This window comes from Oncorhynchus keta, chromosome 28, assembly GCF_023373465.1.
Source record: "Oncorhynchus keta strain PuntledgeMale-10-30-2019 chromosome 28, Oket_V2, whole genome shotgun sequence".
Classification (NCBI taxonomy): Eukaryota; Metazoa; Chordata; class Actinopteri; order Salmoniformes; family Salmonidae; genus Oncorhynchus; species Oncorhynchus keta.
Genome location: NC_068448.1, coordinates 11,320,128 through 11,339,096, shown reverse-complemented (window position 1 = coordinate 11,339,096; position 18,969 = coordinate 11,320,128). Strand labels below are relative to the sequence as shown.

General features: G+C 43.1%; 1 protein-coding gene across 2 annotated transcripts; it reads right to left on the bottom strand.

Moving 5' to 3' along the window:
- Positions 1-313: 313 nt before the first annotated feature.
- Positions 314-18,514, bottom strand: LOC127913187 (SRSF protein kinase 3-like). Of its 2 annotated transcripts, none has more exons than XM_052484784.1 (12): positions 18,425-18,514; positions 9,211-9,314; positions 7,523-7,631; positions 7,334-7,421; positions 6,961-7,048; positions 6,621-6,727; positions 6,328-6,487; positions 4,935-5,011; positions 4,352-4,459; positions 3,507-3,576; positions 3,304-3,396; positions 314-500 (listed from the first exon to the last, which is right to left on the bottom strand). In XM_052484784.1, exons 1-12 carry the CDS (start codon positions 18,463-18,465, stop codon positions 316-318), a joined length of 1,230 nt encoding a protein of 409 aa, XP_052340744.1. In that variant the 5' UTR covers positions 18,466-18,514; the 3' UTR covers positions 314-315. The 2 variants fall into 2 exon arrangements, with proteins under 2 accessions (XP_052340744.1, XP_052340745.1); XM_052484785.1 differs by having other exon boundaries at positions 9,211-9,311; positions 18,425-18,506.
- Between the last annotated feature and the right edge of the window lie 455 nt (positions 18,515-18,969).

Sequence of the window (18,969 nt, the reverse complement as noted above, 5' to 3'; positions counted from 1 at the left end):
TTTGAATTTACAAGCATATATATACATTAAATATTTAAATTCCCTTTATGTTCCCTTTATGTATTTGCAACAACCATTCCTACTATGATTACGTATCTCCTCTCCCAGTCTTAGCGACTGAGCACCATTCAGTTTGTTTCTGCAGGTACACTAACGAATCAAATCAAATTGTATTTGTCGCATACACATGTGTAGCAGATGTTAATGCGAGTGTCGCAAAATGCTTGAAACACATGTATCTACTAACTACGTACCAATTTGGCGCAACGGGGGGGGGGCTCACGGGAGGGGCTATCAGGTCTCCAAGGCCAGGGCTCAGGAGCTAAGCCATGGGTGCAGGAGACACTGGGCAGCATTGGCCCTCCTCTTGGGCTGGAAGTCCAACATGCACAACAGGAAGTCAGAGAACAGAGAGGCCTCCTTCAGCAGGAAGTTGTATTTCTCCACTAGCACCTCATACAAACCCCAGGACCGCAGCACCCCGATACGATTCATTTCACCTGGGAGACCACGCAACAGGAGGGAGAAGAAAGAGAGATGGTAAAACAGAGAGGAGGGTGAGGAAAGAGAGAGGAGGTGAAACAGAGAGGAAGGAGAGGAAGGAGAGAGGAGGGAGAGGAAAGAGAGAGGAGGTGAAACAGAGAGGAAGGAGAGGAAGGAGAGAGGAGAGAGAGGAAAGAGAGGGGAGGTGAAACAGAGGAAGGAGAGGAAGGAGAGAGGAGGTGAAACAGAGAGGAAGGAGAGGAAGGAGAGAGGAGAGAGAGGAAAGAGAGGGGAGGTGAAACAGAGGAAGGAGAGGAAGGAGAGAGGAGGTGAAACAGAGAAAGGAGAGGAAAGAGAGAGGAGGTGAAACAGAGAGAAAGGAGAGGAAAGAGAGAGGAGGTGAAACAGAGAGGAAGAAGAAGAAGGAGAGGAAAGAGAGAGGATGTGAAACAGAGAGGAAGGAGGAAGGAAGAGAGGGAGAGGAAAGAGTGAAACAGAGAGGAAGGAGAGGAAGGAGAGAGGAGGTGAAACAGAGAGGAAGGAAAGAAGAGGAGAGAGGAGAGGAAAGAGAGAGGATGTGAAACAGAGAGGAAGGAGAAGAGAGGGGAGAGGAAAGAGAGAGGAGAAACAGAGAGGAAGGAGAAACAGAGAGGAAGAGGAAAGAGAGGGGAGGTGAAACAGGGAAGGAGAGGAGGTGAAACAGAGAGGAAGGAGAGGAAGGAGAGAGGAGGGTGAGGAAAGAGAGAGGAGGTGAAACAGAGAGGAAGGAGGGAAGGAGAGGAGGAGGGAAACAGAGGAAGGTGAAAGAGAGGAAGGAGGGAGGAGAGGGAAGGAGAGGAAAGAGAGGGGAGGGTGAAACAGAGGAAGGAGAGAGGAGGTGAAACAGAGAGGAAGGAGAGGAAGGAGAGAGGAGGGTGAGGAAAGAGAGAGGAGGTGAAACAGAGAGGAAGGAGAGGAAGGAGAGAGGAGGGAGAGGAAAGAGAGAGGAGGTGAAACAGAGAGGAAGGAGAGGAAGAGAGGAGGAGGGAGGAAAGAGAGGGGAGGTGAAACAGAGGAAGGAGAGAGGAGGTGAAACAGAGAGGAAGAAGAAGAAGGAGAGGAAAGAGAGAGGATGTGAAACAGAGAGGAAGGAGAGGAAGGAGAGAGGAGGGAGAGGAAAGAGAGAGGAGGTGAAACAGAGAGGAAGAGAGGAAGGAGAGAGGAGGGAGAGGAAAGAGAGAGGAGGTGAAACAGAGAGGAAGGAGAGGAAGGAGAGAGGAGGGAGAGGAAAGAGAGGGGAGGTGAAACAGAGGAAGGAGAGGAAGGAGAGAGGAGGTGAAACAGAGAGGAAGGAGAGGAAGGAGAGAGGAGGGTGAGGAAAGAGAGAGGAGGTGAAACAGAGAGGAAGGAGAGGAAGGAGAGAGGAGGGAGAGGAAAGAGAGAGGAGGTGAAACAGAGAGGAATGAGAGGAAGGAGAGAGGAGGGAGAGGAAAGAGAGAGGAGGTGAAACAGAGAGGAAGGAGAGGAAGGAGAGAGGAGGGAGAGGAAAGAGAGGGGAGGTGAAACAGAGGAAGGAGAGGAAGGAGAGAGGAGGTGAAACAGAGAGGAAGGAGAGGAAGGAGAGAGGAGGGAGAGGAAAGAGGAGGGAGAGAGGAGGGAGAGGAAAGAGGAGGGAGAGAGGAGGGAGAGGAAAGAGGAGGGAGAGGAAAGAGAGGGGAGGGAGAGGAAAGAGAGGAGGGAGAGGAAAGTGAGAGGAGGGAGAGGAAGGAGAGTAAGGAGAGGAAAGAGAGGAGGGAGTGGAAAGAGAGGGGAAGGGGAGGAGGTAGAGGAAAGAGAGAGGAGGGAGAAGAAAGAGAGAGGAGGGAGAGGAAAGAGAGAGGAGAGGAAAGAGAGGAGGGAAAGAGAGGAAGGGGAGGAGGTAGAGGAAAGAGAGAGGAGGTAGAGGAAAGAGAGAGGAGGGAGAGGAAAGAGAGGAGGGAGAAAGAGGAAGGAGAAAGAGAGGGGAGGAAAGAGAGGAAAGAGAGGAGGAGGAGAGGAAAGAGAGGAGGGAGGGAAGGAGAGGAGGAGGTGAGGAACAGAGAGGAGGGAGAGGAAGGAGAGGAGGAGGAGAGGAGAGAGAGAAAGAGGAAAGAGAGAGAAAGGAGGAGGGAAGTGGAAAGAGAGGAGGGAGAGGAAGGAGGAGAGGTGAGAGGAAAGGAGAGGAGGAGGTAGAGGAAAGAGAGAGGGAGGGAGAGGAAGGAGAGTAGAGGTGAAACAGAGAGGAGAGGAGAGGAAGGAGAGGAGGAGAGTAGAGGAAAGAGAGAGGAGAGGAGGAGAGAGGAGGGAGAGGAAAGAGAGGAGGGAGAGGAAAGAGAGGAAGGAGAGGAAAGAGAGGAGGGAGTGGAAAGAGAGGAGGGAGTGGAAAGAGAGGGGAAGGGGAGGAGGTAGAGGAAAGAGAGAGGAGGTAGAGGAAAGAGAGAGGAGGGAGAGGAAGGAGAGTAGAGGTGAAACAGAGAGGAGGGAGAGGAAGGAGAGAGGAGGTAGAGGAAAGAGAGAGGAGGTAGAGGAAAGAGAGAGGAAGGGGAGGAGGTAGAGGAAAGAGAGAGGAAAGAGAGGAAAGAGAGGAGGGAGAGGAAGGAGAGTAGAGGTGAAACAGAGAGGAGGGAGAGGAAGGAGAGTAGAGGTGAAACAGAGGGAGGAGGGGAAAGAGAGAGGTGAATAGAAGGAAGCTTTTTGACTTGGAGAGAAAAAGTATTTGATGTAGTTTTTTCTTAAATTAAACACAATAATTTGTCACATCAAAAAGTCCTTTCTCTAAGTTTGAATAATTTGACTGTTTTCAATGCAATGTCCTTCACTCACCTCTGCGATTGAAGTACTCCACTGAATATTTCCCAGACAAGGCTACTGCTGCTGGGATTTTGCCAAGGAGTTCAATTATATGAGCGATGTGGTCTGGAGGGAAGAGAACCAAAATCCCACTGGATAAAACAACTAAGCAAAATTTACCAAGTGGACACAATGTTATCTCCATCGAATCCTGTGTCAATATGTTCCACGCCTACCTTCCTCTAAGGAAAAGGTCTTCCCAGCTTTGGGCTCAAACAATGAATCTCCAGTGACCAACTCAAACGCCTAGAATAAAAGAAGACAAGTTGAATGGCCAGGAACTATCCTGCAGCACCTCTGATCAGGCCCTACACCCAAACAAGGGCACTGCGTTCATCCACCTCTGGCCTGCTCGCCTCCCTACCACTGGGAGGAAGTACAGTTCCCGCTCAGCCCAGTCAAAACTGTTCGCTGCTCTGGCCCCCAATGGTGGAACAAACTCCCTCACGACGCCAGGACAGCGGAGTCAATCACCACCTTCCGGAGACACCTGAAACCCCACCTCTTCAAGGAATACCTAGGATAGGGTAAGTAAGGGTAAGTAATCCTTCTCACCCCCCTTCTCTCCCCCAACAAGATTTAGATGCAAGTGGCTGTTCCACTGGTTGTCATAAGGTGTATGCACCAATTTGTAAGTCATAAGAGCGTGCAAATGACTTAAATGTAAAATGTAAATGTACTTAGCTTAGGGAGGGGGGTGAACTGGAAGAGTAACCTAACAGCAGGAGTTAGTTAAATGATCCAAGTGAATCAGAGGGCACCGGAGAGATCATGGTTGTACTTCAGTGAAGCTGCAAGCATATGCAGACATAAGTGTTGTTGGTGATGGTGGTTGTATGGTGGTTGTATGGTGGTTGTATGGTGGTTGTATAGTGGTTGTATGGGGTTTTTATGGTGGTTGTATAGTGGTTGTATGGTGGATGTATAGTGATTGTATGGTGGTTGTATAGTGGTTGTATGGTGGTTGTATAGTTGTTGTATGGTGGTTGTATGGTGGTTGAGTGGAGGTTGACTCTCTTACCAAGCAGGCTACACTCCAGATGTCTGCTGGTGGGCCGTAGTCAGAGCCCAGTAGAACCTCTAGTGAGCGGTACTGACAGGTCTGGATCTCCGCACAGAAATGTTTGTACTGGAATGTCACACAGAGCAAAGGCACAGAGTAAAATACGGTTCTGATCCCAGCGCAGTATTCCACAATAGTCCCTCTTATTTTGCAATCACTCCAGTGTTAATCTGCAAAATTGTAATTATCCGCCTACCTCCTCATGCCTTTTGCACACAGTGTATATAGACTCTTTTTTTCTTTTTTCTACCTTGTTATTGACTTGTTAATGGTTTACTCCATGTGTAACTCTGTGTTGTTGTCTGTTCACACTGCTATGCTTTATCTTGGCCAGGTCGCAGTTGTAAATGAGAACTTGTTCTCAACTAGCCTACCTGGTTAAATAAAGGTGAAATAAATAAATAAAAAATAAATAAAAAACTAACTACTGATCAATGTAAAATACGGCAAACTTTTAAAAAACAACGTATTTGTGATAAATGCATGGGACCCCTCAATTTTATGCACCTCCGCTATTGCTGACTGACTGATCAATACCCACCACCCAACAGGAGCTACCCAGGTCAGCAATCTTTACTGTGACCTCCTCCAGACTGTTGGGAGTCACCAGGTCCTTCTCTGGATAGACAGTAAGAGATGAACAACAAACAGTAGAGGGTTATGATCTGATTGAAACACTTCAACAGCATACTGGACACAGTCAATCTGAAGTGACAAACAGGCAGAATAGACATTACATCTACATCTAAAGGTGACAAAGAAACAGAATACTAGCCTTCAGTAAAGTGTCATGTGCAGTAAACAGATGTATCATCTGGTGCGCTCAGTGATGACATCACAGAGTTCTAGAAAATCTGTTGCTGTACAGTCACATGACTACAGAGTTCTAGAATATCTGTAGCTGAACAGTCATGACTATAAAGAGTTCTAGAGTAACTGTAGATGAACATTCATGACCTTACAGAGTTCTAGAATATCTGTAGCTGAACAGTCACATGACCTTACAGAGTTCTAGACCATCTGTAGCTGAACAGTTATATGACCTTACAGAGTTCTAGAATATCTGTAGCTGAACAGTCATGACTATACAGAGTTCTAGAGTAACTGTAGATGAACAGTCACATGACCTTACAGACTTCAAGAACACCTGTAGCTTAACAGTCAAATGACATTACATAGTTCTAGAATATCTGCAGCTTAACAGTCATGACCTTACAGAGTTCTAGAATATCTGTAGCTGAATAGTCATGACCTTACAGAGGTCTATAATATCTGTAGCTGAACAGTTGTATGACCTTACAGACTTCTAGAACACCTGTAGCTTAACAGTCAAATGACATTACATAGTTCCAGAATATCTGCAGCTTAACAGTCACATGACCTTACAGAGTTCTAGAATATCTGTAGCTGAACAGTCACATGACCTTACAGAGTTCTAGAATATCTGTAGCTGAACAGTCATGACCTTACAGAGTTCTAGAATATCTGTAGCTGAATAGTCATGACCTTACAGAGGTCTATAATATCTGTAGCTGAACAGTTATATGACCTTACAGAGTTCTAGAATATCTGTAGCTGAACAGTACTCAATCATATGACCTTACAGAATTCTAGAAAATCTGAAGCAAAACAGTCATATGACCTTACAGAGTTCTGGATCATCTGCAGCAAAACAGTCATTTGACCTTACAGAGCCGCTTATATTTAATAAAGTCACCTTGTACGATGGGGATTTACATGGTAGCAAAATGTCACGTCAGGGTAAACCTACTCGAATCACAGCCCTTAATTGAAGTGTTCCTAAAATCTCCCATGGGAAAAATAAATGGTGGAAAAACGATTGGAACCATTTCCCTGTTTGACCGCGAGGTTTGATGGGTATTATGACACCTCCAATGCGGGGTTCTATTATGTAGCTGAACAGTGAACACTACCTGCTCTACTCATCGACTTCCCATGGAATGGAAGACATGCACTGCCCCCTGCTGTCTGTTTTGGGTTCTGCTCCTCCAAACAAAGCAGTATATTTTCAGGCTTGATGTCTGTGTGGATGATTTTACATTGAGTGTGCAGGTAGTCCAACGCCTGAAGAACCTACAGGGAGAGGGTGATGGCACTGTTAACACAAAAAAGCTCCTGCATCAAACTAAAGACGCATCCAGACAGTGTGGTGATTTCGATAATGCCGTTTCTACTCATCTTCTATGAACTCTTGTCACTCTCTGACCTGAGCAATGACCTGTTTGACCCAAGAAAGCGATAGTCCTGGGTTCCCAAAACAGACCTGCCAACAGCAGAGGTCTGGTCCTAACAGCTCCAGCACTAAGCATACATCTACACACAGGAGGTCAAGGAACCAAACACATATGAACTCTGACTCCTCATTGTGAGACTGTCAGATTTTGCTACAGGTGTGTGTGTGTGTGTGTGTGTGTGTGTGTGTGTGTGTGTGTGTGTGTGTGTGTGTGTGTGTGTGTGTGTGTGTGTGTGTGTGTGTGTGTGTGTGTGTGTGTGTGTGTGTGTGTGTGTGTGTGTGTGTGTTGACCGTGCAGTCTAGGGAAGGATACGGACTCCGTTGACCCCAGCTATCTTAAACTCATCCAGCAGTTGGACTATTCTCCGGCTGTGTGGGTGACGAGCCGTGGGACCACTGGCCTGAGGGGGGAGAGGGGGGGGACTTCAGAGTCCAGACTATACTGACAAGAACTTGTTTAAATAGAAAGCTAAAGATGGGTCTGTATGAGACAAGGGAGAAAAATAATGAACCTTGAAAACATGGGATGGCTGTGAATAAGTCTGTCAGAGAAAGATAAATAACATGAGGTGGACTAAGAGTAAAAATAGTTACTACTGTTTGTCCTTAGGGGTTGAGGACGAGAAAGAGATTTAGGAAGCAATAAATAACCTAAGGTGAGAAATCAGAGAGAAGAAGAGACTCACACAACGTAGCAGAGTCAGTTCATCTTGCCCAGCCTGTGTGAATCCTTCTCCACTCTTCAAAACCTTCACGGCCACTCGCCTGTCCAACCTGTACACATAGAGTTGACTTTTAATCACACTGCAGCTTTCACTGTATGCCAAGAAGGGGAGATTTGAGTATATGCTGACACTGCAACATAGTGAATGTACCTGAGGTCCAAGCAGAGCCAAACAGTGGCGAAGTATCCCCAGCCCAACTTAGACACAACCTGGTATCTCCTGTTGAAGGTGTCTCCAATGTGAACAGGGTGGTACCCCCCTATTGAAACATGCAGGATGAGAACAATAGATGTTACACCTCCAACTGCTGTATTTCCTGTCTGGTAACAGACTATGTCTATGCTGGAATGGAATGAATAGGACAGAAAGACATGTAAGGAGAAAGACAGAGTTAGTATAGCGGTAGGTAGGTAGCCTAGCTCATGGGATATGGGGCAGTATTTTCACGTGCCCAAAGTAAACTGCCTGTTACTCAGGCCCAGAAGCTATGATATGCATATACTTGGATTTAGATAGAAAACACTCTAAAGTTTATAAAACTGTTAAAATTATGTCTGTGAGTATAACAGAGCTGATATGGCAGGCGAAACGCAGAGGACAAACCATAAAAAATAATATTTTTAATTATTTTCAATGGCTAGTACTATAATTATAATTATAGTACTTTATTATAATTATAAGTCCTGCCAAATTGCAGTTCCTAGGGCTTCCACTAGATGTCAACAGTCTTTAGAAAGCGTTTCTGGCTGATTTTTGGAAGGTGGCTCCCATTTTGGCTGTAGTGTTTCCAAGCGCTTGGAAGAAAGCATATTCTTTCTCATTTATCTCCGGTAATGAACATACTATTCTCAGTCTTAAATTTTATTTGAGTAAATTTTATTTGCGTATTAGGATACCTAAGGTTTGATTATAAACGTTGTTTGACTTTTTTGGAAAAGTTTATTAGTAACGTTTGGGATACATTTTGTATGCATTTTGACTGAGTGGATCTGGATGTGTTATTGACTGAAGCGTGCCAGCTAAACTGAGTTTTTATTGATATAAATAAAGACATTATCCAACAAAAGGACCATTTGTGATGTAACTGGGACCTTTTGGAGTGCCAACAGAAGAAGATCATCAAAGGTAATGCATTTTTTATATCACTATTTCTGACTTTCGTGTCGCACCTGCCTGGTTGAAATATGTTTTTCATGTGTTGGTATGCGGGGCTCTGTCCTCAGATAATCGCATGGTATTCTTTCGCCGTAAAGTATTTTTGAAATCTGACATGGCGGCTGGATTAACAACAAGTTCAGCTTTATTTTGATCTGTTACACTTGTGATTTTATGAAAGGTAAATATTTATAGTAATTTAATTTGAATATGGCGCTCTGCAATTTCACCGGATGTTGTCGAGGTAGCGGCACGCCTTTCCCAAACAGGTTTTAAGAGCTTTGTGCCAGTAGCAGAGTTAGTATAGCGGTAGGTAGGTAGCCTAGCTCTTAAGAGCTTTGGGCCAGTAGCAGAGTTAGTATAGCGGTAGGTAGGTAGCCTAGCTCTTAAGAGCTTTGGGCCAGTAGCAGAGTTAGTATAGCGGTAGGTAGGTAGCCTAGCTCTTAAGAGCTTTGGGCCAGTAACAGAGTTAGTATGGCGGTCGGTAGGGCAGCAGGTAGCCTAGCTCATAAGAGCATTGGGCCAGTAAACGAAAGGTAGCTGGTTTGAATCCCTGAGCCGACTAGGTGACAAATCTGTCTATGCCCTTGAGAATAGCACTTAACCCTAATTGCTCCTGTAAGTCCCTCTGGATAAGAGCATCTGCTATATGACCAAAATGTAAATGTACAGCCATAACGGACCATGGCAGTATTCTCTGGGGTCCTCTCTGTCCAGTGACTCCTCTTGCTCCATCTGTTCCAAACGACTCAGCTTATCAAGTCCATTCGATGTCCCAGGTTTACTGCTGTAACACACACATGCCAATAAATCAAATCAAATGTATTTATATAGCCCTTCGTACATCAGCTGATATCTCAAAGTGCTGTACAGAAACTCAGCCTAAAACCCCAAACAGCAAGCAATGCAGGTGTAGAAGCACATACACATACTGTACAAACTTACTGTACACACAATACTGTATGCACAATACTGTACACATAATACTGTACACACGCACTGTCAGCCTGTCTGATCCTACACAGGGCAGAGATGTGACCCCTATTTCAGCCTTTCTGATCCTACACAGGGCAGAGAAGTGACCCCTCTGTCAGCCTGTCTGATCCTACACAGGGCAGAGATGTGACCCCTCTTTCTGATCCTACACCAGGCAGAGATGTGACCCCTCTGTCAGCCTGTCTGATCCTACACAGAGCAGAGATGTGACCCCTCTTTCTGATCCTACACAGGGCAGATATGTGACCCCTCTGTCAGCCTGTCTGATCCTACACAGAGCAGAGATGTGACCCCTCTGTCAGCCTGTCTGATCCTACACAGAGCAGAGATGTGACCCCTCTGTCAGCCTGTCTGATCCTACACAGAGCAGAGATGTGACCCCTCTGTCAGCCTGTCTGATCCTACACAGAGCAGAGATGTGACCCCTCTGTCAGCCTGTCTGATCCTACACAGGGCAGAGATGTGACCCCTCTGTCAGCCTGTCTGATCCTACACAGAGCAGAGATGTGACCCCTCTGTCAGCCTGTCTGATCCTACACAGAGCAGAGATGTGACCCCTCTGTCAGCCTGTCTGATCCTACACAGAGCAGAGATGTGACCCCTCTGTCAGCCTGTCTGATCCTACACAGGGCAGAGATGTGACCCCTCTGTCAGCCTGTCTGATCCTACACAGAGCAGAGATGTGACCCCTCTGTCAGCCTGTCTGATCCTACACAGAGCAGAGATGTGACCCCTCAGCCTGTCCTACACAGGGCAGAGATGTGACCCCTCTGTCAGCCTGTCTGATCCTACACAGGGCAGAGATGTGACCCCTCTGTCAGCCTGTCTGATCCTACACAGAGCAGAGATGTGACCCTCTGTCAGCCTGTCTGATCCTACACAGAGCAGAGATGTGACCCTGGCTGTCAGCACACAGGGCAGAGATGTGACCCCTCTGTCAGCCTGTCTGATCCTACACAGGGCAGAGATGTGACCCAGGATCTGTCAAAATAGCCTGTCTGATCCTATAAATAATTCACAGGATATGCAGTATCAAAATGTGACCAACAGGATGTCAGCCTGTTTGATAAATACACAGGGCATGAGATGGTGACAGCCTGTATGCTGTATCCTATAAATAATTCAACAGGGCAGAGATGTGACCCCTCTGTCAGCCTGTCTGATCCTACACAGAGCAGAGATGTGACCCCTCTGTCAGCCTGTCTGATCCTACACAGAGCAGAGATGTGACCCGTCTGTCAGCCTGTCTGATCCTACACAGGGCAGTTGTATGTGACCCCTCTGTCAGCCTGTCTGATCCTACACAGGGCAGGTGAGTGTTCTATAAATAATTCAAGATATGATGTGACCCGTCTGTCAGCCTGTCTGATCCTACACAGGGCAGAGATGTTCTAAAATAATTCCGACTGTCAGCCTGTCTGATCCTACACAGGGCAGAGATGTAACCCCAGGATCTGTCAGCCTGTCTGATCCTAATTCACAGGATAGAGTATGTGAGTGTTCTATAAATAATTCAGCCTGGATCTGATCCTACACAGGGCAGAGATGTGACCCGTCTGTCAGCCTGTCTGATGTACACAGGGCAGAGATGTGACCAGTCTGTCAGCCTAATTCAACAGGATCCTATGCTGTATCAGGGCAGTTCTATAAATGTAACCCGTCTGTCAGCCTGTCTGATCCTACACAGGGCAGAGATGTGACCCCTCTGTCAGCCTGTCTGATCCTATAAATAATTCAACAGGATATGCAGAGATGTGAATAATTCCCTCTGTCAGCCTGTCTATAAATAATTCACAGGGCAGAGATGTGACCCGGATCTGTCAGCCTGTCTGATCCTACACAGGATATGAGATCAAAATGACCCCTCTATCAGCCTGTCTGATCCTACACAGGATATGCAGATCATGTGACCCCTCTGTCAGCCTGTCTGATCCTACACAGGGCAGAGATGTGACCCGTCTGTCAGCCTGTCTGATCCTACACAGGGCAGAGATGTGACCCCTCTGTCAGCCTGTCTGATCCTACACAGGGCAGAGATGTGACCCCTCTATCGATGTCTGGTTGCTGGGAGCAGACAGGAACTTCCCTGGCTGTTCACAGGGAGACGGCAGGACTCGGAATGGGATTTGGACATTAAACTATCGTCTTCAGCCAGAGGTAAAATTCAGCAGGATATGCTGTATCAAAATAGTGTTCTATAAATAATTCAACAGGATATGCTGTATCAGGTGAGTGTTCTATAAATAATTCAACAGGATATGCTGTATCAAAATAGTGTTCTATAAATAATTCAACAGGATATGTTGTATTAGGTGAGTGTTCTATAAATAATTCAACAGGATATGCTGTATCAAAATAGTGTTCTATAAATAATTCAACAGGATACGCTGTATCAAAATAGTGTTCTATAAATAATTCAACAGGATATGTTGTATTAGGTGAGTGTTCTATAAATAATTCAACAGGATATGCTGTATCAAAATAGTGTTCTATAAATAATTCAACAGGATATGTTGTATTAGGTGAGTGTTCTATAAATAAGTCAACAGGATATGCTGTATCAAAATAGTGTTCTATAAATAATTCAACAGGATATGTTGTATTAGGTGAGTGTTCTATAAATAATTCAACAGGATATGCTGTATCAGGTGAGTGTTCTATAAATAATTCAACAGGATATGTTGTATTAGGTGAGTGTTCTATAAATAATTAAACAGGATATGTTGTATCAGGTGAGTGTTCTATAAATAATTAAACAATTCAGGATATGCTGTATCAGGTGAGTGTTCTATAAATAATTCAACAGGATATGCTGTAGTGTTTCTATAAATAATTCAACAGGATATGTTGTATCAGGTGAGTGTTCTATAAATAATTCAACAGGATATGCTGTATCAGGTGAGTGTTCTATAAATAATTCAACAGGATATGCTGTATCAAAATAGTGTTCTATAAATAATTCAACAGGATATGTTGTATCAGGTGAGTGTTCTATAAATAATTCAACAGGATATGCTGTATCAGGTGAGTGTTCTATAAATAATTCAACAGGATATGCTGTATCAAAATAGTGTTCTATAAATAATTCAACAGGATATGCTGTATCAAAATAGTGTTCTATAAATAATTCAACAGGATATGCTGTATCAAGTGAGTGTTCTATAAATAATTCAACAGGATATGCTGTATCAAAATAGTGTTCTATAAATAATTCAACAGGATATGTTGTATTAGGTGAGTGTTCTATAAATAATTAAACAGGATATGCTGTATCAGGTGAGTGTTCTATAAATAATTCAACAGGATAAATGCTGTATTTGTCACATACACAGGATATGGTTAGCAGATGTTATAAATAATTCAACAGGATATGTATCAGGTGAAATAATTCAACAGGATGTGTATCAGGATATGCTGTATCAGGTGAGTGTTCTATAAATAATTCAACAGGATATGCTGTATCAGGTGAGTGTTCTATAAATAATTCAACAGGATATGTTGTATCAGGTGAGTGTTCTATAAATAATTAAACAGGATATGCTGTATCAGGTGAGTGTTCTATAAATAATTCAACAGGATATGCTGTATCAAAATAGTGTTCTATAAATAATTCAACAGGATATGTTGTATTAGGTGAGTGTTCTATAAATAATTCAACAGGATATGTTGTATCAGGTGAGTGTTCTATAAATAATTCAACAGGATATGTTGTATCAGGTGAGTGTTCTATAAATAATTCAACAGGATATGTTGTATCAGGTGAGTGTTCTATAAATAATTAAACAGGATATGCTGTATCAGGTGAGTGTTCTATAAATAATTCAACAGGATATGCTGTATCAAAATAGTGTTCTATAAATAATTCAACAGGATATGTTGTATTAGGTGAGTGTTCTATAAATAATTCAACAGGATATGCTGTATCAGGTGAGTGTTCTATAAATAATTCAACAGGATATGCTGTATCAAAATAGTGTTCTATAAATAATTCAACAGGATATGTTGTATCAGGTGAGTGTTCTATAAATAATTCAACAGGATATGCTGTATCAGGTGAGTGTTCTATAAATAATTCAACAGGATATGCTGTATCAAGTGTTCTATATTCAATTCAACAGGATATGCTGTATCAAAATAGTGTTCTATAAATAATTCAACAGGATATGCTGTATCAGGTGAGTGTTCTATAAATAATTCAACAGGATATGCTGTATCAGGTGAGTGTTCTATAAATAATTCAACAGGATATGCTGTATCAGGTGAGTGTTCTATAAATAATTAAACAGGATATGCTGTATCAGGTGAGTGTTCTATAAATAATTCAACAGGATCAACTCAAATCAAATGTTATTTGTCACATACACATGGTTAGCAGATGTTAATGCAAGTGTAGCGAAATGCAAGTGTAGCGATATGCTTTATCAGGTGAGTGTTCTATAAATAATTCAACAGGATATGTTGTATCAGGTGAGTGTTCTATAAATAATTCAACAGGATATGTTGTGTCAGGTGAGTGTTCTATAAATAATTCAACAGGATATGTTGTATCAGGTGAGTGTTCTATAAATAATTCAACAGGATATGCTGTATCAGGTGAGTGTTCTATAAATAATTCAACAGGATATGCTGTATCAGGTGAGTGTTCTATAAATAATTCAACAGGATATGCTGTATCAGGTGAGTGTTCTATAAATAATTCAACAGGATATGTTGTATCAGGTGAGTGTTCTATAAATAATTCAACAGGATATGCTGTATCAGGTGAGTGTTCTATAAATAATTCAACAGTGTTCTATAAATAATTCAACAGGATATGCTGTATCAGGTGAGTGTTCTATAAATAATTCAACAGGATATGCTGTATCAGGTGAGTGTTCTATAAATAATTCAACAGGATATGCTGGTGAGTGTTCTATATCAGGTGAGTGTTCTATAAATAATTCAACAGGATATGCTGTATCAGGTGAGTGTTCTATAAATAATTCAACAGGATATGCTGTATCAGGTGAGTGTTCTATAAATAATTCAACAGGATATGCTGTATCAGGTGAGTGTTCTATAAATAATTCAACAGGATATGCTGTATCAGGTGAGTGTTCTATAAATAATTCAACAGGATATGCTGTATCAGGTGAGTGTTCTATAAATAATTCAACAGGATATGTTGTATCAGGTGAGTGTTCTATAAATAATTAAACAGGATATGCTGTATCAGGTGAGTGTTCTATAAATAATTCAACAGGATATGCTGTATCAGGTGAGTGTTCTATAAATAATTCAACAGGATATGCTGTATCAGGTGAGTGTTCTATAAATAATTCAACAGGATATGCTGTATCAGGTGAGTGTTCTATAAATAATTCAACAGGATATGCTGTATCAGGTGAGTGTTCTATAAATAATTCAACAGGATATGCTGTATCAGGTGAGTGTTCTATAAATAATTCAACAGGATATGCTGTATCAGGTGAGTGTTCTACCGTGGAGGCTGCTGAGGGGAGGACGGCTCATAATAATGTCTGGAATGGTATTAAACACATGATTTCTATGTGGTTGATTCCACTCCATTGACTCCATTACAGCCATTATTATGAGCCGTCCTCCCTTCAGCAGCCTCCACTGGTGTACTATAAATTGCCTTGGTGTGTGTCTTGTTCAGATCTATCTATAAAAAAATCACAGCTTTTCTGAAAGATTTATTTACAGTCAACTATCTTCTTCAGGAATGTCTCTCAGCATGTTTTGGCTCCAGTTTACAGCGATGATATTGGCCCAGGTCCTCGCCCCGGTGACAAACCCAGTGACATAACATAAAATAATCCACATATTCCCAATGTGTGCCTGGCGAGATAAACATGGACCTCCTGCCTATATGGCCATGGAAACAAACGTTATCAGTTGGCTGACAGCCATTTTGCATTGTTTCGCTATTGTTTTAGTCATCAATCTAGCAAGAGGGCAATATTTTATTAATGTAGTAGTGTTTCTTGACTAAAACCCCCAAAATGTATCATATTACTCCAGTGCCAGCCTGGGTTCCTGTTAAGGCTAGGGCTGATTTCAAGGCTTTACTACTAACCTACGAAGCATTACATGGACTTTCTCCAACCTATCTCTCCGATTTGGTCCTGCCATACATACCTAAACGTACACTACAGTCACAAGACGCAGGCCTCCTTACTGTCCCTACAGCAAACAGCTGGAGGCAGCGCTTTTTCCTATAGAGCTCTATTTTTATGGAATGGTCTGCCTATCCATGTGAGAGATGCAGACATGGGCTTGACTTTTACGTCTTTACTGAAGGTCGGTCCTATGATTGAGTGTAGTCTGGCAAAGGGGTGCGAAGGTGAGGGGCAAGGCACTGGAGTGAACCACCTTTGCTGTCTCTGCCTGGCTGGCTCCCCTCTCTCCACTCGGATACTCTGCCTCTGACCCTATTACAGGGGCTTACTAGTGCTCTTCCATGCCGTCCCTAAGAGAGGTGCATTACTTGAGTGGGTTAAGTCACTGATGTGATCTTCCTATCTAATTTTGCGCCCCCTCGGCCTCATGCTGTGGAGAAGACTTTCTTGGGCTACACTCAGCTATACTCAGGGCAGTAAGTTGGTGGTCTATTGATATCCCTCAAGTGGTGTGGGGGCTGTACTTTGGCAAAGTGGGTGGTGTTATATTCTACCTGGTTGGCCCTGCCCGGTTGGCCCTGTCCAGGGGTATTGACGGACGGGGCCACAGTTACCCCGACCCCCTCTGTCCTCAGCCTCCAGTATATATTCTGCAATAGGCTATGTGCCAGGGGGCTAGGGTCAGTCTGTCCAATCTGGTGAAATTCTCCTGACTTATTTGGTGAAATTATCCTGGCTTATTTGGTGAAATTCTCCTGTCTTATCTGGTGAAATTCTCCTGTCTTATTTGGTGTCCTTTGTGAATTTAAGTATTCTCCCTCTAATTCTCCTACTCACTCCCTATATATATATATATATATATATATAGTGGGGAGAACAAGTATTTGATACACTGCCGATTTTGCAGGCTTTCCTACTTACAAAGCATGTAGAGGTCCACTTATTTATTCAACGATTGTGACACCCAGCTTAAAATCCCAAACAGCAAGCAATGCAGATGTACAGTAGAAGCACGGTGGCTAGGAAATAATCCATAGAAAGGCAGGAATCTAGGAAGAAACGTAGAGAGGAATTCATCTCTGAGGGGTGGCCAGTCCTCTTCTTGCTGTGCCGGGTGGAGATTATATTAGTATATGATCATTAAGGTCAGATAATTCTTCAAGATGTTCAAATGTAGATAATTGGCCCTCTTTCTGGGACTCACCCACAAACAGGACCAAGCCTGGCCTGCTGAGGAGTGACGGACTCCATCCTAGCTGGAGGGGTGCTCTCATCTTATCTACCAACATAGACTTGGAGGCTTGCAAGCCGAAGAACATCATCCCAACCGTGAAGCACGGGGGTGGCTGCATCATGTTGTGGGGGTGGCAGCATCATGTTGTGGGGGTGCTTTGCTGCAGGAGGGACTGATGCACTTCACAATATAGATGGTAACATGAGGAAGGAAAATTATGTGGATATATTGAAGCAACATTTCAAGACATCAGTCAGGAAGTTAAAGCTTGGTCGCAAATGGATCTTCCAAATGGACAATGACCCCAATCATACTTCCGAATTTGTGTCAAAATGGCTTAAGGACAACAAAGTCAAGGTATTGGAGTGGCCATCACAAAGCCCTGACCTCCATCCTACAGAAAATGTGAGGGCAGAACTGAAAATTTGTGTGTGAGCAAGCAGGCCTACAAACCTGACTCAGTTACACCAGCTCTGTCAAGAGGAATGAGCCAAAATTCACCCAACTTATTGTGGGAAGCTTGTGGAAGTCTACCCGAGATAGGCAATGCTACCAAATACTAATTGAGTGTATGTAAACTTCTGACCCACTGGGAATTTTAAGAAATAAAAGCTGAAATAAATCATTCTCTCTGCTATTATTCTGACATTTTTCATTCTTAAAATAAAGTGGTGATCCTAACTGACCTTAGACAGGGAATCTTTTCCACAATTAAATGTCAGGAATTGTGAAAAACTGAGTTTAAATTTCTTTGGTTAAGGTGTAAGTACATTTCTGACTTCAACGGTACATAAATAAATATAGAGCCTGTAACGGTTTTCCGGTGAAAGAGAAGCGGACCAAAATGCAGCGTGGTTTCTTTGATTCGTGTTTAATAACAAAAAGATAAACACGAACACTACAAAACAATAAACGTGGAAAACCTAAACAGCCCTATCTGGTGCAAAACACAGAGACAGGAACAATCACCCACAAAACCCAACACAAAACAGGCTACCTAAACATGGTTCCCAATCAGAGACAATGACTAACAAATGCCTCTGATTGAGAACAAACCAGACAAAAATAGACAAACCAGACACACAACATAGAATGCCCACCCAGCTCACGTCCTGACCAACACTAAAACAAGGAAAACACATACGAACGATGGTCAGAACGTGACAGTGCCCGATTTCGGCGATTGTCAGTTTAAGATGAACGCAAAAATATAATTTGGTTTCCTTTTACTGAGGCAGGCTCAACCACAGGGTTAAATCTCAATGCTGCATCAAAATCATTAAAAAATAGTATAATACAGGAGGTTTCTGTGACAAAACGTTATATACATGTGAGTATCAATCACAATCCAGAGTGGTGAATAGGTACCAGGCTCAATCCATTATGAGGACACTGCATCAGAGAGATGCACCTTTGAACAAGTCATAATCTGTGTACAGAATATGTCCCTCTACAATCTGTAGTCTATGGATCATAACAAGTGTAATCCAAATGGACTGTTATGAAAGGAGCATGTGTAAAGTGTTGAGAATAAATTATACTTACGGTTTCTGGGCTGCCTGTACAGAAGTCCGATCTGAGCACATGACTGAATAGGACAGTAGAACTCTGACTGACTGTGACCAGTTAGCTGTGTTTAGGTATGAGGAGCCGGCTTTGTCTAAACATGGAAATCCCCAATCTCTCTCTCTCTCTCTCTCTCTCTCTCTCTCTCTCTCTCTCTCTCTCTCTCTCTCTCTCTCTCTCTCTCTCTCTCTCTCTCTCTCTCTCTCTCTCTCTCTCTCTCTCTCTCTCTCTCTCTCTCTCTCAGGGCTTCTGTACAGCACTTTGAGCTATCAGCTGATGTAAGAAGGGCTTTATAAATACATTTGATTTGATTTGTAGTATATCTCTCCACACTCATATGGAAAAATACTATAGACTACTATAGAATACTACAGTACTTCCTATATAAGGCTATGTATACTGTAGAATACTATACTACACACTGTAGTATCCCTAGATCATGTGTAGTATTTACTATAGATTATCGTAAATATTACAGTAATGTCCGCAAAAACATTACAGTCCACAAAACACTACACCTTTTT